Source organism: Buteo buteo, chromosome 29 (assembly GCF_964188355.1).
Source record: "Buteo buteo chromosome 29, bButBut1.hap1.1, whole genome shotgun sequence".
NCBI lineage: Eukaryota > Metazoa > Chordata > Aves > Accipitriformes > Accipitridae > Buteo > Buteo buteo.
In genome coordinates this window covers 3,778,754-3,801,053 of record NC_134199.1, presented here as the reverse complement: position 1 = coordinate 3,801,053, position 22,300 = coordinate 3,778,754, and the positions used below count along the sequence as shown (strand labels likewise).

The 22,300-nt window shown below is 65.3% G+C and overlaps 4 protein-coding genes across 7 annotated transcripts in view; 2 read left to right on the top strand and 2 right to left on the bottom strand.

The window, feature by feature from the left end:
* AXIN1 (axin 1) overlaps positions 1 to 5,687 on the top strand; it is a 73,559-nt gene extending 67,872 nt beyond the window's left edge. For 2 of the 3 annotated variants that reach the window (XM_075018410.1, XM_075018411.1), the window contains exons 9-10: positions 4,254 to 4,424; positions 5,224 to 5,687. In XM_075018410.1, the coding sequence (XP_074874511.1) occupies positions 4,254 to 4,424; positions 5,224 to 5,350 (298 nt within the window). In that variant the 3' untranslated portion in view covers positions 5,351 to 5,687. The remainder of the gene's footprint in view (positions 1 to 4,253; positions 4,425 to 5,223) is intronic. The other variant, XM_075018412.1, reaches the window with a different exon arrangement.
* A 2,214-nt stretch (positions 5,688 to 7,901) lies between these two features.
* Positions 7,902 to 20,657, bottom strand: PDIA2 (protein disulfide isomerase family A member 2). 2 transcript variants are annotated; one of them, XM_075018420.1, is made up of 12 exons: positions 20,642 to 20,657; positions 11,120 to 11,335; positions 10,458 to 10,664; positions 10,028 to 10,161; positions 9,815 to 9,952; positions 9,619 to 9,735; positions 9,419 to 9,544; positions 9,139 to 9,333; positions 8,658 to 8,778; positions 8,329 to 8,510; positions 8,151 to 8,237; positions 7,902 to 7,982 (listed from the first exon to the last, which is right to left on the bottom strand). In XM_075018420.1, exons 1-12 carry the CDS (start codon positions 20,655 to 20,657, stop codon positions 7,902 to 7,904), a joined length of 1,620 nt encoding a protein of 539 aa, XP_074874521.1. The 2 variants fall into 2 exon arrangements, with proteins under 2 accessions (XP_074874521.1, XP_074874520.1); XM_075018419.1 differs by lacking the exon at positions 20,642 to 20,657 and having other exon boundaries at positions 11,120 to 11,345.
* Positions 11,597 to 15,911, bottom strand: ARHGDIG (Rho GDP dissociation inhibitor gamma). The gene is made up of 6 exons (XM_075059245.1): positions 15,614 to 15,911; positions 14,244 to 14,426; positions 13,155 to 13,238; positions 12,996 to 13,072; positions 12,243 to 12,306; positions 11,597 to 12,154 (listed from the first exon to the last, which is right to left on the bottom strand). The coding sequence occupies exons 1-6, from the start codon at positions 15,684 to 15,686 to the stop codon at positions 11,955 to 11,957; spliced, it is 681 nt and encodes a 226-aa protein (XP_074915346.1). The 5' UTR covers positions 15,687 to 15,911; the 3' UTR covers positions 11,597 to 11,954.
* On the top strand, positions 16,529 to 21,653 carry RGS11 (regulator of G protein signaling 11). Its single transcript, XM_075018422.1, has 17 exons — positions 16,529 to 16,612; positions 17,406 to 17,502; positions 17,850 to 17,900; positions 17,987 to 18,093; positions 18,206 to 18,257; positions 18,340 to 18,398; positions 18,543 to 18,619; positions 18,737 to 18,818; positions 18,974 to 19,042; positions 19,711 to 19,740; positions 19,824 to 19,885; positions 20,124 to 20,237; positions 20,352 to 20,467; positions 20,841 to 20,928; positions 21,028 to 21,166; positions 21,231 to 21,313; positions 21,385 to 21,653. Exons 1-17 carry the CDS (start codon positions 16,553 to 16,555, stop codon positions 21,509 to 21,511), a joined length of 1,413 nt encoding a protein of 470 aa, XP_074874523.1. The 5' UTR covers positions 16,529 to 16,552; the 3' UTR covers positions 21,512 to 21,653.
* The last annotated feature ends 647 nt before the right edge of the window (positions 21,654 to 22,300 follow it).

Sequence of the window (22,300 nt, the reverse complement as noted above, 5' to 3'; positions counted from 1 at the left end):
CTTTATAGCTGTCTTCCGAAAACTTGAAACTTCGCAGTCTGACTCTTAGAAACACAAATGTAATTTTAAAAAGAAGCTCTTTTAATTGCCAAGCTCCAATTATTTTTGCATGCAGTGACCATGTAGCAGACTTCTGTGTATTTATGTCAGAGCATTGATTGAAAGCCAGGTAATTAGAGGGCTCTCCCAAGTCAGGTTAAGCCAAGTTTATTTGATCTACCTTTCAGTCAGTGTAATTGGATAGGGTTTATTAGTAGAGTCATTTATAGTTGTAATAAATTCATGCACCTTCCCCAGAAATGTCTAGATGCAGATGCACACTTTGGAAACACTGGCCTGGGCTATATGCATATGCAGTTAATACTGTAATAATAATTTGGCATGTATTGTAAGCGTAGCCTTTGTAGGAACCCGGTGGCATTGTGGTAAATGCCATGCAGACCAGCGGGAGGACAGCCTGAGCAGTCCCAGTGCTGGGCTGCTCTGCTTACACTGCCTCTCCATGAGGTCTGGCTCTTCTCCCGGTGATGCAGGGATCCCCCTGACCTGCCCCATGGGTGGAAAAACCAGGGAGGCATGTTCGCCAGCGGGGAACTGCTCATGAAAAGCAAATGTGCCCGTGTTCAGTAGCAGGCAAGAATGGACCCAGCAGTCCCCAAGGGAGCCAAAGATTTCTGAATGTTGAAATCTGTCTGCTGGATTTTGGCAGGATTGGGTGCTCCAGCTGAAGCACGCCTGAGCTAGCAGCTTTTTACAGAGCTCCTGCTCTGGTTAGCACAGGAGCCTGCCTGAAAATAGACCCCACAGCTCTTTTGAGAGCAAAGGAGAAAGGGAGAGGGGAGCTCACATGAAAACACCATGTATTTCAGTCAGGAGCTTTGAAGAGCCCTGGGAAACTGGAGCCAGTGTCCCAGGTTTGTCAGCAGCCTTGGGGCAGCACACTGCCGGTGGCAAGAGAGGTGGAGGTGAGCCCGGAGGTGTCCTTGAGGCACTGGCTTGAGCTGGCTGCGGGATGAGAGTGCACAGTGCCGGCTTTGTACGGCAAAGCTGACCTTGCCGGCACAGTTACCCGGCTCACCAGCCGCTCTCCTCCCGCACAGCCCTCGCCAGCAGTGGCCCTTCCCAACTAACTGCCTGCTGCCCTGGATGGGGGTGCCAGCGGCCCCGCTCCCACCCCAGCACTGCCCTGCTAGAAATAAAGGAGGCGCCTGCAGTGCCTGTACTGGGAATCATAAATGTTCTTCCAGAAATCACACTTCTATTGCAGAAAAAGCCTTTCTCTCCCTATTCTGCAGCATTTGAGGGGACACTGATCTCTGAGATAGCTACCTGGCTGCTGCTAGAAAGCAATGCAGGATTAAGTGTCCGGTACTGAATGACCTGCAGATCCAGTATGCCCAGCATTCGTGTCCCAGTGACCATCAGGTTTCTTCCATGTACAGCCAGGCTTTGAGCCATTTTCTGTAGCTCAGTGTCACAGTTCACTTACGTTTGCAGCTGGATGAAGTAATTAGTACCAGCTCTTCAGAGAAAAGATTTTTGCAAGCAGTGAGAACATTAGCATGATCTCAGTTTGGAATTAATTGGGTTGGGCCAAGCCTGGAAGAGGAGCAGAGCTGGCGGCTGGGACATCTCCCAAGGTAACGTCTGCTGGGTGCATTTCAGGCTTTCCAGGGCTGAGTTGGAGCGAGCTGGGCACCTCACCTCTGCATCACAGTGAGGTTGGATTGGTGCTGTAACCCACACTTAGTTTCTCTGTCGTGGCACTACTGGGTTATACAGCTAAGAAATCAGGACTGAGATGCAGATGCAGTAAGTCAGATGAGTGCTGCTGTTTCCTTACTGAATAACATTTTGTGCTTGCAACAAATGCAGCAAAGGGTGGTGGTACCTGGCTGTGTTTCTGGGTCATGCTGCCACTCGGGAGATGGGTGCAGGTGGAAGCTTTAATGAGTCAGGGCTCAGAGACGGTCTGGTGGCCTGTTTGGGTAAGCTGTGGTCTCAGGAGATCTCTTGGCGATGACAAAAAGCGGAGACAGTTGTGTTGTTTCATTCTCCTGAGAGGAGCTCTTGGAAAATTACATTTTCAGTGATTCCATATTCATCAGCTCTGCTTCAGCCTGCTAGAGATCGGTGGCTGCGGTTTGGGATGTGTGTGTATTCTGTTCCCGGCCAGCCGGTCCCACTGCACGGCCTTGTTCAGCCCCAGAAGCTTGGGGGCACCACAGCCATCCACCCTTGCTTTGATTTATGGCAAAAGTAGGGGCATCCAAAGCCATGGGGATTGGTTTTAACTCTAGCTCTGTGAAGCAGTGCGGAGTTTCCGCTTTTGGGGATCATTTCGGGCATCATTTTACAGCACACCTCTGCTCTGGGAAGAGGTGAGCGCTGGAGCCAGGCTGAGCACGTTCCAAAATGGCCTTTCAGGGATGAATTACACAGCAGGAAGAGGAGGAGGAGGAATGAGGCTCCCAGCCACCCGCATGGTCCCCCTCTTGCTTCTACCATGGCAGAGCTTGGGGGTGTCGTCTCCATCTCCCAAGGTGAGGGAGAACAGCGGCCCTGGGGGAAACGGCTTTGTTGCCTGCGCAGGGCACATAGCTGTGTCCCCGGGTCCCCAGGCACACAGCAGCTCTCTCTTAGTCATGACTTGTTTCCAGTAGGATTAAGAGAAGCTTAGGGACTTTGAGGTTTTCCAAACCCCTTCAATTAACTTCTGGCTCGCAGGGTTCACAGAATTTGTCTGAATTTATGACCCATTTTTTCCTTTAAATGCCTCTTTTTTTTTTTTTTCCAAGGATGACTCAATTCCTTAATGTTTTTCTAGCTAAAGGGCATCCTGTGCTTTGATATGGGAATGGGAGAGGCTCGGAGAGCTCTGCTGGCACCAGGAGCGGACCCTTGCCTCTCAGGAGGCTGCATCTTCTCCAAAGGTCTTCCAGGCAGAGCAGGCACCAGGAAGGTTGTTCAGTTGAACTCTAGACCTCTCATGCCTTTAGAAAGAGGTGAAAAGATCGCGTCTGGTCTTGGTTTGCAGTGCCGATGTTTACGTGGGCATGCCATTAAAAAGGTGCTCTGCCCGCAAGCCAATGTTTAAAGGTTAGGGTCAGAGTCATTTCCAAAACTGCGATTACCTCATGTGCTTGGCAAATTCTGGTTTTTATAGCAACTTTCCAGTCATGTAAATACAAAATCATCTTTTTTACCCAGCGTGCTTTTAAAATAATTTTTTAAAGCTGCCAAATTTGTTTTATGTGACTTTGAAAGAGAAGGGTGCCTCTGGCTTAGACCACGCATGCCAAGTTACCAATTTGTGTAGGCTGCTCCAATGTTTGTGCAGCATTTACGGCACTCGAGATGAAAGGTTCTACAGAAGGGCAAAGTACCCTGCTTTTTATTATTGCTACTTTTGTCTACTTCTGAAAATGGGGTTAGGACTGGGCTGACGCTTTCAGTCTAGTGATGGCACCACGTAGCAGAACCCCAGTGTGTGGGCTGGAAGCAGAGACCAGACCAACATCCTGAGAGTCAGGAAAACACAGGAGATTTAAAGTCACTGAGGTTTTGGGGATGGCAGCTGCCTTGCCACTCTGCGCGGATGGGACGGGCAGCAAAGCCTCCAAGGACACATCGCGCTGGGAGCTCCATCTCCTCCGACCTCCATCTACGCTGGGAGAGGTGCCCAGGGGAGCCGCGGGGAGCAGGAGCAGTCCTGTCTGCACAGCCCAGCAGATGTAGGTCAGCAGAAAGCCGACCTGAGCTATTTCGGCCACAGCAGCAATAATCCCGAGTAGTCTGAGCGGTGTTTGTGTTACCATGCCCAAGCGTGCATCCAGCCCTGCGTGCTCAGCGCGCACCAGGAGCGTGCTGATGGTGACCTGGGTCTGCTGCCATGGGCCTGGGATGTTCTGCCTTGCCTGGAGCTTACCAATGACTCCTCAAGTCAGCGGTGCTGTGGGAAGGGCCATCCCCTCTCAAAGCCCGGGGACAGGTTTCTTCAGCACCAAGGGGCTGAGCTAGAACCTGCGCCCTCCTTGTAGCTGCGGGCTGGCCCCATCCAGCCTTTCCAAGTGCCTTTTGCTCCTTCACCGGTCTCAGCATGTGGCTGCATGCCAAGAGAGCTGGTGGTCGGAGCAAAGGATGCTCCTGAGGGCCCTGGGTGTTAATTCGGCAGGTCCATCCAGGCTCTGCAGATACGGGCTGTCGGGCCTGCCCATGCTGATACTCAGCAAGTTGCTTGTATTTTTGCACAGCAGGTTGAAGCCCCAGAAGAGACCAGGCAGCGGCACGTCTCAGCCGTGTGAGAACATCGTGGTCGCTTACTACTTCTGCGGAGAGCCGATCCCTTACCGCACCCTTGTCAAAGGGCGCGTGGTAACGCTGGGACAGTTCAAGGAGCTGCTGACCAAGAAAGGGAACTACAGGTAAGGGCATCTCCCCGCGTGCGGTATGGTGCCAGCAGACTGTCAGTGACCCCTGGCAGATGCCGCTGCCAGGATGCAGCGGTGTTGCACCCACCAAGGCAAAGGAGCATGATGGAGGTAGGTCAGGGGCTCCTGGAGGTCCCAACAGCCTTCCAGGGGGGCTCTTGCAAGGCATGCTGCGCTGGCAATGTGGCAGTAGAGCCATGGCTGTTGAAGAGGCAGGTTACAGGGATGGGGCGGATTGGGTTTTGTACCAGAAATGTCCTGCATCACGGTTTGCACCTTTAGCAGAAGCTGTTGAGCTGCCTGCAGGGTACTGTGAGGTCCTGGGCTAGTGAGGAGCAGCAGCAGCTGGTGCTCAGTCACGCTGTGAGGAGCCCTCCAATTTCCAGAGCCATTTCAGCTCCTCACAAACTTTCCACCAGTGAGGACAGGGAGTTTGGGTCCTGCCGGAGTCCCAAAGTAGCCAGGCATGGGGCGTGTAGCTCTCCAAGTTCCCCCTTCGAAGTAGCAGCTGCCGTGGGAAAGCCTGTACGGGTGCCTCCAGCCACTACTTTTGGAAAAGCTCTGAATGGGCTTGGGTTCAGGGCTGGAGCTCCTAAACGTGCCAGCACGGATCCTGACCACTCTTTTTGCTCACTGGGTGAGGGCAGGGGAAGTGTGGCCACAGTTGCCTCCACATGCACCATGAGCTCAGGGGCTTGGAAGGGCTGTACCCGCATTTGGGGACTGCCGTGCCCCCATGACCATTCACCTGCTCTTTTTTTTCCTTTCTGCCCCCATGTTTTGGGATTTTCAGGTATTACTTTAAGAAAGTGAGTGACGAGTTCGACTGTGGTGTGGTCTTCGAGGAGGTGCGGGAGGATGACACCATCCTGCCCATCTTCGAAGAGAAGATCATCGGGAAGGTGGAAAAGATCGACTAAGCTCCAGGGCTGCCGAGGTGTGAGGACAGGACTGTGAAAGACTCTGGGACCGGAGGAGAGGGCCTGGGGCAGATGCTGGCAGTGCTACTGCCGCAGGTGCCGGGCGAGCCCAGGGCAGAGGGCGGCAGCCTGCTCCGGCACGGACCTGGGCAAGCTCTGGGTTGCCGGTGGACATCGTTTCACCTCGCAAACCTGCCAGTGGGAGCCTGGGCTCCCCTCTCCATACCGAATATAAGTGTAATGTAGCATTGTACAGTGCATTAGAAAGTGTAATATGACCTTGTTTACTAAAGCTGCATATTTTTGATATATTGTAATAAAAGGAAAATATTTCCAATGTCACAGTGCTCTTATGTAAATGTAAAACATACAGGTACTGCAGAACTCGCCCAAAGTGTACAGCCATCCGTCAGACTCCGTCTGCTCCTCGCTTTCACAGCACCCTGCCCCGGCCCCCAGTCGTGGATGGCTTCGGAGCGCTGCCGGGGCAGAACCGCTCTCCCCCCGCCGGCGTGGAAGGGGTGACCCCGCTCCGGAGGGGCTGTGGTTCCAGCTCACCTCAGAAGATTATTGAGCCATTTGGAACGAGTCAGGGTCTCGCCTCCCTGGCAGTCTCAGCTGCTGGACATGGTAGGATGGGTTTTTTTCCTCCTGAGCTTTCTTGCGACCGAGTAAATCCCCGAGGGACAGAAGGGTCAGAGCCAGCTCTCCGGGCTGGGGGCTTCCCACAGTGCAAGGGCTGGCTCGGAGCCGGGGCAGCAGGCTGGGTGCTGGCATCCCACAGCCCCTCGTGCTCATCCCCCCACCCCGTGTGCCCCTGGAGAAGGGTTCGCTTCCCAGGAGGGTGCTGCGGGTCCGCAGAGGGCTGGCACCCACGTGCCTGGCGCAGACGTGCCCAGGCCCCTGGTGCCAAGCTCTGCCTTTGGTCAGGGGACTCTTTTTAGGAGAAACATAATAGAGCAGGGAACTGATTAGACACTAAAACTGAGGACAAGAAATGTCTTTTTAGGAGTTCTGTGTCCTTTGTTGGATTCTGTGTCTCAGGGGAGGCACCATGAGGGCACTGCAGCCTGCTGCCAAGAGCAAAGGGGGGGCGTTGATGCCAGTTTGTGGGGCTTGTGTAGGGCCAGGTCACCCAGCGGGGCAGCCGGGGTCTCCTGGGCTTACTCGGATGCAAGAAAGCTGGGGGCTGCGCGGGTGCTCCCACCACCCTGCCCTCCGCTCTGCCCGTCCCCTGGCCTGGGCCCTACCCTGCTCCAGCACGGCTGCAGGTCTGTGCCGGCTCCTCTGGAGTCCAGCCCTCGCCTGCCCACAGAAACCAGGGCAGCCCCCAAAGCCAAGGGGCTTCCACGTCAGCGCTCGCCCTGCCCTGCTCGCAGCAGTTGGAGCTGCCGGGGACCCTGGGGCACCGCGCCAGAATGCGACTCACCCTGTTTTATATGTCACCGAGTGCCTTTAAAACATGGTTCTGTGACTTGCCTATACACTACGTGAAGTCCAGCAAAAATCCGCAATCGTTTTCAGCCCGGGAACAACGTTATGAGCGGTTTTCCTCCCTGTTTTTTTAAGTTCTGATGGTGTTGTGTCTGGTGAGGTTGTTAACATGCCTGGGATTTCCGTCTCCCCCTTTTTTTCTCAGGGGGTCCCCTGTAAATATGTACAGCGGCCGCGCAGCCCCGGCGACGTCTCCTCTGCATTCTCATGTGCTGACTTGTACAATGATCTTTTCAAAGGTACTTGGATAAAATGAAATAAAACCCCACGTCCCACCGCCTGCTGCTTTCTTCCTTCCCCGCGGAGCAGGCACCCGGGCCCCCGGCAGCCTGCTGGAGTGGCCGGAGGATGGGGCAGGTCAGGCAAAGGGCCTGGGCACATGGTGGGGCTGGGGCAGCTGTGGGCTACCTGGAGGGGTGGCCGGGCAGGTCCTGGCCCCAGGCGACCAACACGTTGCCCCTGGAGAAATCGCCCAGGGTCTGGGAGCAGCAGGCCCAGGGGAGAGGGGACGGTGCCAGGGTTTGGAGGGGATGCTGGGGGGTCCTAGAGGCTGCGAGCCAGGCTTAAGAGGAGCGTGTGGAGCCCCATGTTGGGCTCTTCTTGCCTTCCCTGGCTGTGACAGCAGCTCCTGGCGCTCCCCTGGGGCTGGTACACGACTGCGGAGCCCTGGGGTGGGAGGGCTGCCTGTGAGCCACGAGGGAGAGACCCTGGCTGGTCCCCCCGTCACCTGCACCCCGGCAGCCCGGCGCGAGGTCCAGCCCAGCGCCAGGGCCGTGTCCTCCACAGCCTTGGCCACCCCGTGTCATCGCAGGGCTGCCACGATGAGCGCCGCGGCACACGCGGGGCCGTGCTGGCTCAGCACCCCCTTCCACGGGGGCCCAGGGCCAAGCTGCCCTGCGGTAGCGGGGGCTCTGCCCATCGCCAGCCCTGCTCTGGCCCCAGGACATGTGGGTGCTCCCCAAGGTGTGCATTCCGCGGTGCTGTGGAGCCACAGACACAGACCAGAGCCCGCATCGTTTCCAGGTCGTTTATAGCACGCACCGGAGCGGGACAGGGCTCACAGCTCATCCCGGGATTCGGCCGTCTCAAGGGGACTGGGCTCCTCCGTGCCCGTGCTGTTCTCGGGGGTCTTGGGCACCTGGAGAAGGCAGCAGTGAGGCATAGACAGACACACAGCCCCTGCCTGTCCCTGTCCCTATCCCTATCCTGCAGGATCCGTCTCCCTGCCCAGCAGAGGCTGGGGGCCACCCCGGGGTGGGTGGGGGTCTCTGGCCTTCGGGGGGGGTGGAGGGGGGACCACACTCACCACAGGCGGCTCCTCGGGCAGCGTTCCCCCATTTTCCAGGAACTTGGAGAAGGTCTCCACGTCTCGGGCGCTTTTGTACTCGACCATCTGGAGCCACGGGATGGAAGGGGGACGAGGGGTCACCCCGTCCTCTGGGTGCTGGCAGAGCCAGGGTGGCCCCATGAGTGCCCCCACCTACCTTTCTGCCCGGCCCCGCGGGGAAGTAGTGCAGGGTGGGGAAGCCTTTGATGGTGATGTTCTCCAGCTCGTTGGCCGTGGCGTCCAACTCGGCGATGACGATGTCCTCGTGGTCCTTGTAGCGCTCACCCAGCTCCTCCCAGGCAGCTGCCATCGCCTGGCAGTGGGAGCACCACGGTGCGTCTGCGGGATGGGCACAGTGCTGGGGGATGAGCCGGGGGGGCCAGGGGTCCAGGTGCGGCATCCCCCAGGTGAGGAGTTGGTGCCAGGGCTGGGGGCTGAGCCCCATGGCAGAGCTCGGGAAGGGCCGCAGGCAGCCCTGGCACTCACAGAACTTGACGAAGACGTTCTTGGTCTCATCAAACGCCACCTGCTCAAAGGTCTTCCCCACCAGAACTTTAACGGGCCGTGCGTCCCAGTCTTCGGGAGGCTCCGCGCTCATCAGGTGGGGCTGTGGGGACAGCCGGGATGGCCACAGCCTGGGCTGAGCGGTGCCAGGGCCCCATAGGGCACAGTGCGGGCCAGGGCAGGGGGCCCTCAGTGTGCAGCCAGGGGTGCTCCCGTGCTGCCTTTTGAACAACCTCTGCCCCTCTGCCACCATCCCAGCTCTGTGCGTCTCCGCATCTATGGTCTTCTGCCTCCTTTCCCGTAACAATCCCCCAAATCTTCAGGCCTGGCAGCACGAGCATCAGCAAGCAGGTGGGTAGTGTTCACCACACAACTGCCATCCTTAGGCTTCAGAGTTAACAGCCCACCGCTCACCACAGGGAAGCATCCTTGGTACTGGCTGGCACGGTGCCACATCCCTCACCTTCACCTTGCCATCCAGCACTGCTTGGACAAAGGTGCGTATGGCTGTGTCCGAGAAGGTGTCCTGGTCCATCCGGTATTTGCGGTTGTTCTCCATCTTGACTAAGCGCAGGGTGGGGGCGTCGGCGGGTGTCAGGCCAAAGAAAGGCAGGACGTCAGCGCCATACCCGGTCACATCCACCACCACGAAGAGCACCTGGGCAGGAGATGGTGACACTGAGGCTGGGGTACCCCACAGACACCCCCCCCCCCCCCCCATCCCCACAGTGGGACCTCCTCACCTTGCCTCGGAAGGTGCCAGCGGCCACCCGGAAACCATCCCGCAGCGTCAGCTGCGCTGAGGATGACTTGTTGAGGAAGAGCAGCATGTGGTGGGGGATCTTGGCACTGAAGATCTGGTCGGAGGTCTGAAGAGGAGGAGGAGGGTGAGGGGGGGTTGGGCCATGGCCCTTGTGGGGACGGGGATGGGGACGGGCCGGACCTCATTGGAGAATTCCATCACCAGCTCCAGGCTGTGGACGCGAAGCAGCTGGGTGAGCTCGGCTGCGTCCAGCCCCCGCGCCGGGTCCACGGGGAAGTCTGTCCGTCCCTCATCGAACTGCCGGGGTGGGGACCCATGAGGGCTGGGGGGGGGGCCCACGATGGCCCCCCCCCCCAAACCCCTGCCACACCCTTACCTTCTTGAAGAGGCAGACGGTGTCAGCCGACAGCCCGTACGCCTGGAAGAGCTCAGCCGCCTCGGCCACACCGAACGGCGCGTCCACCATCTCGCCAGCCACCTCGTAAAATGCCTGGGCTGCCTCGCCCCCCAGGTCCTGCGCAGCCACCCCGTGAGCAGCCACGGTCACGGCCACGGCCCCCCCATCCGGCCCCCGCCCACCCCAGCCCACCTTGAAGAAGCCGACGACCACCAAGTCCTGGGAGCTGATGAAGGCGGCGGCAGCGGCGGCGTCCCGCAGCAGCGTGGCACTGGGGCCGGCCCGACGCCGCATCCAGCGCACGATGCCCTTGGCATCCGTTCGGCCTGCCACGCGGAGCGGGGCCCCCACCGTCACCCTGGCCACCCCTCCGTGGGCTGCCGCTCCCCCCCCCCCCCCATTGCACCCCACCACGTGCCATCAGCCCCCACCTACCATCGCCCCATGCACCATCGCCACGCTGTCACCCGCCCGCCATCGCCACCCCGCAACTCCCCCCCCCATCAGGACATCGCCAGCCTTCTCACCGTCACCCCCTGCCACCCGTCCTCGCGCCCCAGCACCCGTCGTGGCATCGCCCACGACGGGACCCCACGGCCGTCACGCCGTGCCGCAGCCCTACCGGTGTAGGCGGCGGGGTGGGTGCGGTTGCCATCACGGAAGAGCTTGAGCGTGGGGTAGGAGGTGATGCCAAACTCATTGGCCAGGGCTGCCTGTGCCGTGGCATCCACCTTGCCCAGCCGCGCCAGGCTGGACTCGTTCCTCAGTGCGGCAGCTGCCTGGGCGAAGGCGGGTGCCAGCCGCTGGCAGTGCCCACACCACGGCGCGTCTGCGGGCAGGGGACAGCATTGGTGGTAGGGACAGCCCTGGGACGCCTCTGGGGTGTCCCCGGTGCCCAGGGTGGGCTCAGCGAGGGGCCGGGGCACGTAACGGCTGCGTCAGGTTGTTGGGCTCCGGCTCGCGCCCCTGCCCGCGTCCCACAGCCCCACCATGTGTCCCCCACCCCTGCAACACGTCCCCCCACCCCATGCCTCGGCTCGTGTCCCCGCTCCACGTCCCTGTGCCCATCCCGTGCCCCGTACCCCTGCCCTGTCACGAGCCATGCCCTGTGGCCCTGCCCCTCCGACCCACAGCCTTGCCCCTTGCCCGCACCCCCCCATCCTGGGACCCATTCTCATACGTCTGCTCCTGCCCGCACCCGCGCCCCTGGCCTGTACCCCCTGCCCACATTCCCTGCCAACACCCACCCCTGCCCACAGCCCTGCCCGCGGTGGGGGCACTTACAGAACTCCACCAGCAGCAGCCGGTGCTCGCTCAGGGCACGGGCAAAGTTGTGCTCGTGGAGCACCAAGACGCCGTCCTCCTCCTTGAGCTCATCTGAGAGCACTTCTTCTTCCTTCTCCTCCTCCTCCTCCACCACCCCCTCCCCATCCTCCTCCTCACCCCCCAACGCCGAGCCCAGCCAGACCGCCGACAGCACCAGCAGCCAAACCAGCCGGGCTCCCCGCATGGTGCCAACGCCGGCGTTCCGGGGGGAGAAGACGCAGATAAGGGCCCCTGGGCGGGTGGTGCCAGTCCCCTGGGGCTCGTGTCCCTCCGCTACTGGCTGCCCAGCACCGCCGATAAGGCGCTGGGACCAGGTGGGTGTTTTCCAGCCGCCCGTCCCCGCAGCAGGACCTGGCCCTGCCAGCAGGATGGGGACAGGCATATGGATATGGGGAGGGGGGGCAGGCAGAGGCGATGAGGGCACAGACACACCAGTAAGAGACCAGTCTGTAGGGTTTAATGGCGATGGAAGAGCACAGCCTGCAACTGGGCGGGTAGCCGGGCACGGTGCCGCCACGGCAGGGTCATGGCCCCGGCCCCAGTAATGGGGATGCCACGAGGACCGGGCGGGCGTCGGTATTTTAAAAAAAAACAGCAATTAAAAATAACTTTGGTTGCGAAGACCACGACTGCAGGTGCCTGCTCGCTAAGGGACCCCCCCACACACACACACACAACCCTTCACACGACCGGGGCAAGTGCGGCGGCGCCGGCGAGGGGTCCCCCGGGGTTGGCAGGCACCACGTCCCCAAGCTGGCAGGTGGGGGGGAGCCGGCGTGAGGATGGGGGGGGGTCAGTCCTCCCAGGCCTTCTTTATGCAGAGGCCCCACTCCCAGGAGAGATGCTCCATCTTGTCATCGTCGGTGACGAGGGAGCGGACGCGGTAGGAGCCCCGTGCCAGCCAGCCCCGCGGAGCCTCCTCCGCCGGCGTCACCACCTCGTACTCCTCGGCCCGCGGCGCGTAGCTGCCCACCATGAAGACGTCGCGGTCCACTGGGCAAGGAGGGGAGAGGAGGGAATGGGTGAGCGGGGCCAGGGTGGCGCGCACCGCCCCCCCCTCCAGCCCCCCGACCCCACTCACCGGGCCGGCCCCGGCGGTAGGTGAGGTGCAGGCACCGCAGCCCACAGACGATCTCCCTGTTCACCTGCGGGCAGAAGGCAGGGGCACCGTGGGCGCTGCCCTACGGCATGGTGCCCCCACCACCGCCCTGGGGACCCCTGGTCTTGGGGGGAGGGGGGGTCACCTACCCATCCTGACACCCCCTCCCCCCCCAGGATCCAGCCTCTTGGTCAGGATTGGGCATTGAGCAGCATCAAGGGTGGCAGGGACCCCGGGGTGGCAGGGACCCCCAAGAGGGACAGGGACCCTGAGATGGCAGCGACAGCCCCCACCCCCCCCAGGAGGGGCAGGGACCTTCAGGGACCCCTGGGAAAGGCAGGGACCCAACGCGGCTGGGACGTCTGAGAGAAGTAGGGACCCTGGGGTGGCAGGAACCCTCAAGAGGGGCAAGGACCCTGGGGTGGCAGGCGCCCTGGTGTGTCAGTGATGTCGGGGGCAGCAAGTATTCCCAGGGTGGGCAGGGACCTCAGGCTGGGCAGGGACCCTAGGGGTGAGGGGCAGATGCCGAAGGTGGCAGGGACCCCCAGAGGGGCACGGACCCTAGGGGCAAGGGGCAGATGCCCCAAGGCAGCAGGGACTCCGAGTGGCAGGGACCCTGGGGCAGCAGAGACCCACGGGTGGCAGCAGGAACCCCATGGGACAGGGACCTCAGGGTGGGAGGGCAGCAGGGCTGTGCCCAGCCAGCAGGCACAGGGCACCACGCGCCCGCCTCACCTTGAAGGACACCTTGACCCTGTAGTCCACCCCCTCCTTCAGCACAAAGGCCCGGCCCCGCAGCACCTCCAGGTCTCCTGCGCGGGGAGATGGCCCATCAGCTCAGCACCCCTTCCTCCTCCTCCTCCTCCTCCTCCCACGGGTGCTCCCACTGCTCACCTGTCAGGTCCATGGTGATGGGCCCCGGCGCCTGCTCGCACATCAGGGTGAGCCTCGTCACCTGCACGTTGGGCACGCTGGCATCTAGGGACAAGCGGCAGGGCGCAGACCTTACCCACCTGTGCCCACCCCACCACCACCAGCACCTCCATCCCAGCGCAGCCGGGGGGGGGGCTGCCCACGCCCCCTGCAACGGCACGATGGGCCACGGTGTCCGTGGTGGGGGCGTTAGGAGTCAGCGAGCGCTGGGCAGGGCGCAGGAGACCGGGGGCATCTCAGGCCAGCCCCGACATTGGCATCAACGCTTTTGGAGTAAGATCCCGTTTAAAGAAGTGCCCGGGCACGGGTATCTCCCGGGGTGCGATGCTCCCTGGCTTGGGAGTGGGCCAAGGGTGGGGGTGGGAGGCAGCACATGCAGGCAGAGGCGTCCCTTGAGGCAGGCACTGCTCTAATTCACCCCGACAGCCCAACCTGCACCCCATCAGCAGTTGCACTCTACCAGACCACTTGCACCCCATCAGCCTGCACACCCCCCCCCAAGCTTGCGCACACACCGTCGTGCACCCCGCTGGCTTGCACGCACCTCACCGACTTGCACACCCACACACACACACCCCCCCCAGCTGTCATGCACCCATCAGCCAGGGCACCAGGGTGCTGGGAGCACCCCAGCTTGGCCCAGGCCCCGCACCGGGCTGGGGTGGATGCCATGGGGAGCGGGGCGGGGGGGGGGGGCATTGTCTGGGCACCGACAGCTGTGCCACCCGGGCCCCAGCGGCTGCTCGCTCGTCTCTGTCATCCCAATGAATTTCCCGGTCCCTTGTAACCGTTCCTATGGAAACTGCGGTGGTGATCCCGTAACCAAGGCAACCGGGGTCCCCGGGCAGCCGTTACCCTGTCGGCAGGGGGATGCTGAGGTCTCCGCAGGTGGGGGGGCACAGGCAGCACCCACAGGCGATGCCAGCCGGGACGCACCCTCCCTGACGGCGATACCCCGTGGGTGCTGGGGATGCCTGAGCTCCCTGCGTCTGCTGAGGCTGCATCACCGTGCTGGGGTGCCCAGCCCCGGCAGGCAGCCCCCTGCCTTACCCACGGCGGCAGGGATGGCACCCAGCAGCGCCTGCTTGTACTTCCGCAGGCTCTCGTCCCCCGGGTCCAGCTCCTGGATCTCCCGCAGGCTCTTCTTCTCCGGCGTCTTGTACGCCAGGGCCACGTCGGCATCCTCCTCCTCCTCCAGCGACAGCGTCACCCCCTCCTTGTCAGCCATGATGTCTGCGGGGGACAGGCAGTGGCAGTCCTGCCGCCCCGGGGACGCCCCGGGGGACACCCCGTCCCGCTCCCTGACATGCAGGCACTGGTGGGCGGTGGGTGGCTGAGCTGGGACACGCCACGAATGGATGTGGGCAATCCCCCACGGGGCAGCCGAGTTGTCCCCCTGCTCGGGGCCGTGGGGACGCCGCCAGGCTCTCTGTCCCCGGGGGCCCAGTGGCACAGGTGAGACCCGAGCTGTTGCTGCCGGCTGCATTTCCACATGGTCACGGAGCAAGACACGCCGGTGCCTACGTGGTGCGCACAGTCCGGGGGGGGTGTCTGCAGCCTGCCGCGGCCCGCAGGCGCCCTTCGTGCCCTGTCACCCGGAGGGGTCCTTGTCACCGCCCCGCGGCCCCCTCCGACCCCGCTGGGCAGCCCCCAGCCCCACCTCCCACCCCAAATCCAAACCACTCAGCGGCTGCAAGGAAAAAAATAACAGCTCTGGGGCAAACGGAGGCTCCGGTGGGTGCCAGGCTGCCAGGGGGGCACAAGGGCAGGCGATGCCCCCACGGCCCCTGCCTCTGCCCTGCCCCCCCACCCTTCTGCCTGCAAGCCCTGACCTCCCCAAAGGCCCTGGAAACCCCATCCCGGGGGACACGCTGGGGACACAGCCTGGGGCAGGGGCCACCTCGCTCAAGCCCCCCCCCGGGGCCGCAGGACCAGCTGTGCGGGTCTCCGGGACAGCGGCGGCGACGGGGCCACGGAGCGGTGCCCCCGCTGCACCTCCGGACCCCCAGCAAAGGCCCCTGCCCCCCCCCCCGCCTCGGCTGTCACGGCACCCGGCCACGCTGGCTCCCAGCCCAGGGATGCGGTCGCCCAAGGGCTCGCCCAGCCCCGCACGGGTGGCAGGACACGGCGGGCGCGCTGGGTGCCGCAGGCCGGGCTGCGAGGTGGTGGTGGGGGGGGGGGGGGGGATGCTCCCCGCCCCTGCGGGATGCTCCGGTCCCCCGGGGCCTGGCGGCGGAGGGGGATGCTCGCTCGGCAGCGCACCGGATGCCCGCGGGGATGCTCACCTGTCGGGGACCCCGGGGCCACGCTTCCCCCGGCCCGGAGCGATGCCCGCCCCCGGGGCACGCCCGGGCGATGCCCCCCCCCTCCCGCCCCGCCGCCTCCCGCCCCGGCCCCGGCCCCGGCCCGCCGCCGCTCACCTCGGTAACACAGCGCCAGCCAAAGCAGCTCCAGCAGCTGCCCGCCGGCCTCGCACACGTCCAGGCCGAGCATGGCCGGGCCGGGCCGGGCCGGGCCCGGCGCCCCCGGGGCCGGGCGGGGCGGCCGCTGCCGGGGCCCGGGGCGCGGCTCTCGCCGGTATCGCCGGCTGCCGCCGGGACCCGCGGCCGCGCTCCTCCCGGCCGCGTTCGCCGGTGCCGGCTGCTCCCGCTGCGCTCCCCCGGCGGGGCGGCGGCGGCGGCGGCGGCGGCGGCTCCCGCAGACGCGGCGGCTCCGCTGCCCGCCCCCGCCCGCCCCCGCCCCTCGGCGCCGGGCGGCTCCAGCCCCGCCGCTCATGGGCGGCGAGACTGCAGTGAGCTCATCCGCCGTGCGCGTCCGCGCAGCGCCCGCTCCCTGCCCGCACCCTGCCCGCACCCTGCCCGCTCCCTGCCCGCACCCTGCCCGCACCCGGCGAGCGGCCGCTCCCCCCGCGGGCAGCCCGCTGCACCCTCAAACGCGCTGCCCGCGCCCTGCCCGCACTTCACCCCGCGCTGCCCGCACCCTGCCCGCACCCTGCCCGCACAGCCAGTCCGACAGCCGCCGTGGTTCCCCCCTACACACACACACACACGCCCGCCCGTACCCGGCAGCCCACCGGGGCACGCACCCCCGGGGGCCCGGGGCCAGCCCTGCGCTCCCCCGACCCGGCCGGGGAAATGGGGGGGGGGGGGGCCCTGGGGACCGGCGGGCAGGACGAGGGCTGGTCCCGGCTACCGGGGCCGGGGCTCGGGGGCGCCCGTACCGGGGTGCCCGTCGGGGCGCCTGGCGGCAGCCGGCGGAGGGGGGGGGCCGCGGGGGAAGGGGGGGGGGCGCGGGGCGGGGCCGGGGGCGGGGCAGGGCGGGGCAGGGCGGAGCGGCGCGGCGCGGGGCGCGCACCCGCGATGACCATCGGCGGCCCCCGCGGCCGGCACCCCCGCCTCCAGATGCCCTGTCTGCGCAAGGTGAGCCGGCACCGGCACCGGCACCGGCACCGGCACCGGCACCGGCACCGGCACCGGCCCCACGGGGAACGGGCACCGCGCCGGGACCGGGCGGCGGGCACCCGGCACCGCGCCGGGCACCGCAGGCGGCACGGGCGGAGGGCACCGCGGGGACCGGGCGCTGAGCGCCGTGGGGACGGGGTGCCGAGGGCACCTGGCGCTGGGACTGTGGGGACCGGGCATCGGCACCGCGGGGACCGGGCGCTGGGATCGTGGGGACCGGGCACTGCGCTGGGCAACGCGGGCGTCGGGGACCGGGGCACCGCCGGCGGCACGGGCGTCGGGGTCGCCGGGGCCGGGTACCAGCATCACCCAGCGTACCGCGGGACAGCGGGCATCACCCCGGCCCCGGCCCCGCCACGGGGCACCGGCCACCGCCCCACGCAGGGACACCCGCGGGCAGCGCCCCGAAGCTGCGTGCTCAGCCCCTGCCCGCCGGCCCGGGGTGCTGCCGCAGCCCCGGCAGAGCTTGCTCCCCAAAACCGGGGCTCCCCGGCCCAGGGATGCCCGGAGAATGGGTGCCCGCACCTCTGGCGTCGCACGCTCGCCCGGCTGCTGGGTGTCCCAGGTCCGGCTGCGGGGTGCCAGGCTGTCCCCGCTCCAGGCACGGGGTGCCCAGGTCCGGCTGCGGGCTGCCAGGCTGTCCCGGAGCTGGGCACAGGGTACCCCGGGTCAGGGCAGGGGGGAGCCAGGCTGTGCCCAGGCCCGGTGCCCCCGGCCGGGGGGCTGAGCGTGGCAGGCACTTGCCCGGCAGATGGAGCGCATGATCGTCAGCATGCAGGACCCTGACATGGGCATCAAGATGAGGAACCAACGCTTGCTCATCACCGTCATCCCTCATGCTATGACAGGTAGGTCCCCGTGGCGGGGCGCCCCGCGAAGCGCGCGGGGTGGGGGAGGCGTGCCGGCGCTCCCCGGGTGGCCCCGGTGCTGCACCCAGCACCCAGCCCTGCGCCGCTCGCCTCCCCGCACCCAACGGGTGCTCAGCGCTGCAGCTGGGATCAATTATGCATCGGCTGAGCGGGGCGGGCGCTCGCCGGGGCGGGCGGCCCAGCATGTCCTTGGCAGGGCCCCCGTCACCCTGCGTGACCCCCCTCGGCACCCGCTGTGCCGTGTTAGGGTGCCTCAGCCCGGGAACCTCCCCGTGCCCGGCCTGGGGGACCCCATCGCACCCCGCTAATGCTGCCTCGGTCCCCAGGAAACGACATCGTGGAGTGGCTTATCCAGAAGTACGGCATCTCCGAGGAGGGTGAGTGCCCCGGCATGGGTGGCCGGCACCGTGGGGGTGACCGGGACCGCCGAGCCGCCATGCAGCCCCCGATTCCGCTCCTCCAGAGTCGCTGCACCTCGGCAACCTCATCGTGAAGCACGGCTACATCTACCCCCTCAAAGACCCCCGCAGCCTGGTGCTGCGGGCGGACGAGTCACCCTACCGCTTCCAGGTGCGGCCCCACTGGCGGTGTGGGCGCTGCCGCAGCCTCGGGGCTCCCCCGGCTCGGCACCCCGGCACCCCACAGCGTCCACCTCAGCCTCTTCCCCCTCCTGACCCTGCAGACCCCCTATTTCTGGACCAGCACCAAGTGGCCAGCCACGGAGCTGGACTACGGTAGGTGCCACTGCGCCGCCAGCACCAGCACGGGCTGCAGCCCCTTCCCGGCCCCCCTGAGGTGCCGCCGCTCCTCTTGCAGCCATTTACCTGGCCAAGAAGAACATCCGCAGGCAGGGTGACCTGATCGAGCACGAGAAGGTGAGCGGTGCCCTCCTCACAGCTGTGGTGAGCTGGGGGAGGTCTCAGCTCACCCAGGAGCAGGGGCTCACCCTATGCTGGAGCGGGGATGGGACCCGGAGCCAGGCGAGGGGCTGGGTGTCATGCCATGCCTACCCGCCACAGGACAACTACAACCTCCTGCACAAGCGGATCAACCACACGTGGGACTTCGTGGTGATGCAGGCACGAGAGCAGCTTCGGTGAGTGCAGGCACGGCCCAGCGCCGCTGCGCCCTGGGGAGCCGCTGGGGATGGAGCACCCTTGGGTGCCAGGGCAGGCAGGGTGCCAGCACCTCCCCGCTGCCTTTGCACGGGCAGGGCGGCCAAGCAGCGGCGGAAGGGCGACCGCATCGTCATTGACTGCCAGGAGCAGGCGTACTGGCTCGTCAACCGGCCCCCGGTGAGGATGGGCTGGAGGGGGCGAGGGGTGCCGGGGCTGGTGGGTGCAGCAGCCCTGGGCAGCTCCCCAGCACCAGGCACAGCCCCGGCCCGGGGAGCGGGGCTGGGGAGCACGGGGGGTTCCCGCCGGCCCCCGGCACGATGCTCTCGTTGCAGCCGGGAGCCCCCAACGTGCTGGAGCAGGGCCCTGAGCGCAGGAACTGCCACACCACTCGTGTCCAGCTGGTGAGTGGGGGGGGCCGGGCACCCCCGGGGCTGCCGGCGGACGCAGGGCACAGCCACCCCGCGTGTGCCGAGCTGCCCCGGTGGGTGCCTGGCCACCCCTCCCTCTCAGGCTGTGCCTATATTTTGGCGGGGCGGGGAGCCCCATCTCTGCTAACATCTATGTGTCCAGCTTGTCCCCCCGCCCTGGCTGAACCAGGGGGTCCGTGTGTTTGCCCGTGCACCTACCGCCCCTCTGTGCCAGCACCCCTAATCCCCATGGAGCAGCCGCTCTGCTGGGAGCCCTGGCACCCCGGGGTGCCCGCAGCCACCGCTGGGCCCTTCCCTGTGTCGTGGCCCCACTAACACTGCCCCAGTCGTCCCCCCCACCCCAGCTTGTCCTCACTAACCACCCACTTTCTCTTCTCTGCGCCGTGTGCCGTGTCCTGTGCCCACGTAAGTGTCACTAACCCAGGGCCGGTGCCACACTGGGGCAGGGGGGGGTGGATGCCGGGGTTCATCCTGTGAAGGGTGTGGGGATGAGGCTGGAGACCACAGGGATGGCCATGGGATGCCGGGACGAGGATGGGGGCTGGATGCCGGGGTCCTTGCCCAAGGTGGTGATGGCAGGGCTGGCGGGCACAATGTCCCAGCCCACGATGCCCTCACCCGGCCCTGCATATCTCTTGCAGACCAAGAACATGGATTACTACAAGCGGGAGGTGAGTGGGGCGAAGGGCGGGGGTGGCTCCCGGGGACACGGGCTGCCGGGCACCCCTGACATCTCACCTGCGCCTGGCCCCAGATCGAGTACTGCAGGAAAGCCATGGCCAGGACCAGGGTGAAGTCCTCCATCTGCCTCGAGGGGTGAGTGACCGGCAGCTGCCCCGGCTGCAGGCAGGGTCCCCGTTGGGGTGACGGGAGCACCCACATTGCTGCAGACGGCTGCCGGCACCCCAGTGCCTGCGCTGCCATCACCCTTGGTGGGGAGCAAAGCCAAGGCTCCGTGGTCATCTCGGAGTCCAAGCGCGGCCCCGCGGTGGCTGGGGCCGGTGGCAGCGGTGGGATGGTGGTCCTGGCCACCTCCAGCCGCTGCCCCCGGCAGGTACATCAAGTTCAATGAGCAGTACATGCCCCACGACCCCATCATGTCCGGCTGCCTGCCCAGCAACCCCTGGATCACAGACGACACCACGTACTGGGCCATGAATGCCCCCACGTAAGCGCCCTCGGGGGGGGGCTGCCAGCCCCTGTTCCCCCCCTCCACCCCAATACACGGGGTGCAAGGGGGGGGATGGGGCCGTGCCTGCCCCGACGCCGGTGTCGCCCGCAGGGTGCAGACCCCCACGAAGCTGCGTGTGGAGCGCTGGGGCTTCAACTTCAGCGAGCTCCTCACCGACCCCCTGGGCCGGGCGCAGCTCCTCGACTTCCTCAAGAAGGAGTTTAGCGGTGAGCAGCCGCAGCCCTGCACCCCCTGACCCATTGCCCTGTCCCAGCACCCCCAAACCCATCATCCCATCCCGGCACCCCCAGACTCACTAACCTGTCCCAGCACCCCCAGACCCACCACCATATCCCAGTACCACTTAATCCACTGCCCTGTCCCGGCAACACCAAACCCACTGCCCCACCCTGGCATCCCCAAACCCACCACCACATCCCAGCACCCCTTGACCAACCTGTCCTGGCAGCCCCTGACCCACCACCACATCCCAGTATCCCTGGACCCACCAGCCCACATTGCAGCAGCTGGCTCCATACCAGGGGGTTTGGCCCCACAGCTGGCTGGGCGGTGGGCCCAATGCCATGTCCCCCTCCTCAGCTGAGAACCTGAGCTTCTGGGAGGCGTGCGAGGAGCTGCGCTATGGGGAGCAGTCCCGCATCGCCGAGATCGTGGACTCCATCTACCAGTGAGTGGAGCGGGGTGAGGGTTTGGGGGGAGGACAGGCCATCGCGGTGCCACGTTCTGCTGCGGGGCCGGGTGCTCACCTCCGGCTGCGACTCCCCAGGCAGTTCCTGGCTCCTGGGGCCACGCGGTGGGTGAACATTGACAGCAAGACCATGGAGCGGACGCTGGAGGGCATCAAGACGCCCCACCGCTACGTGATGGACGATGCCCAGATGCACATCTACATGCTGATGAAGAAGGTGGGTGAGGGCAGGGCTGGGCAGGGCTGGGTTGGGCAGGAGCCTGACACCTCTGCTCTCCCAGGACTCCTACCCACGCTTCCTCAAGTCGGAGCTCTACAGGAACCTCCTGGCCGAGGCCGTCATCCCCCCGGAGACCAAGAAGCGGTGAGGGCAGGGGCCGGCCCCTCGTGGCGCTGGGCTGGTCCCCACCAGCGCTGACCCCTCTCTGCCCACAGGGTCTTCCCCTTCATGCGCAAGCAGCGGCACTCCAGCCCCAGCCCGGCCCTGCTCCTGCCCGCGGGCGACGCCGAGGAGAGGAGCAAGGGTCCCGCGGCTGCCCCCGTCCCCAAAGAGGAGAGCTGAGGGCCCCGGTCCCCCTCCAACGTGGGAACCCCCTGGCCCAGCACCCTCCGGCTCGGCCGCAGCCCCCCACCCAGCACACCCCAGCCCCGCCGCAGGACCCTGCTGGCAGTAGCACTGAAGGAGAGAAGCCATACGCCCCCCCACCCTGGCAACCCCCCCCCCCAGGGCCAGGCTGGCCCCGCTGCAGCCCCCACTCACAGCCCTGCACCCCCTTCGCCCTCAGGGAGCCCGCACCCAGCCGGCCTGGTGTGGGATCACCCCCTCCTCATGCCCCCCACCCCGGGCACAAGACAATAAAGCCCCCATGGGGAAACGCTGTGGCTCCCATGGTTTTCGGGGAGGGGTGAGCAGGGAGGCGGTTGCACGGTGGGGGGTGCACATGGTGGTGGCCGCCACTCTGGGCTGGATTGCGTCCTGTCCCCCCCTGGGCTGGCAGCAACCCCCTCCCCTGCCTGCAGCACCCAGCAAGGGTGCAGATCCCAGGCAGGGGGGGACACACACGACCAGGCGTATGTGCCCATGGCACAGCCACGACCCACAGCTCTGCTTGCTCTGAGGGGCAAAACCAGACGCCGTCGGCAGCCCCCGCCGCCCTCCTGCCGTGGCTGAGCTGGCACTCAGGGCACTCGGTTAGGCTGCTGCCACCTGTACACCCATGTACAGCCCCAGGGAGGACAAAAAAGGCCTTTCGAGTAGGGCCAGAGGTGCCACGGGTCAGCAAACCCGGGCTGCAAGGGCCCCGCGGGCTGGCAGTGGCACGCAAGGAGCAGGGCTGGCAGCTGAGCCACT

What these genes read in the sequence shown, in the direction of transcription:
- PDIA2 (XM_075018420.1), bottom strand. An exon ending in CCGTCTGCCTCTTCAAGAAG is followed by an intron (nt 9,736 to 9,814) that starts GTAAGGGTGTGG and finishes CCACCCCGGCAG; the next exon opens with TTCGATGAGGGACGGACAGA. An exon ending in TGATGGAATTCTCCAATGAG is followed by an intron (nt 9,545 to 9,618) that starts GTCCGGCCCGTC and finishes CCTCCTCTTCAG; the next exon opens with ACCTCCGACCAGATCTTCAG.
- ARHGDIG (XM_075059245.1), bottom strand. Translation starts at nt 15,686, where the DNA reads ATGCTCGGCCTGGACGTGTGCGAGGCCGGCGGGCAGCTGCTGGAGCTG. An exon ending in GCTGGCGCTGTGTTACCGAG is followed by an intron (nt 14,427 to 15,613) that starts GTGAGCGGCGGC and finishes TGTCCCCCGCAG; the next exon opens with ACATCATGGCTGACAAGGAG. An exon ending in CATCACCATGGACCTGACAG is followed by an intron (nt 13,073 to 13,154) that starts GTGAGCAGTGGG and finishes CTCCCCGCGCAG; the next exon opens with GAGACCTGGAGGTGCTGCGG.
- RGS11 (XM_075018422.1), top strand. Translation starts at nt 16,553, where the DNA reads ATGACCATCGGCGGCCCCCGCGGCCGGCACCCCCGCCTCCAGATGCCC. An exon ending in TGGGCCATGAATGCCCCCAC is followed by an intron (nt 20,238 to 20,351) that starts GTAAGCGCCCTC and finishes TGTCGCCCGCAG; the next exon opens with GGTGCAGACCCCCACGAAGC. An exon ending in CCTCAAGAAGGAGTTTAGCG is followed by an intron (nt 20,468 to 20,840) that starts GTGAGCAGCCGC and finishes CCCCCTCCTCAG; the next exon opens with CTGAGAACCTGAGCTTCTGG.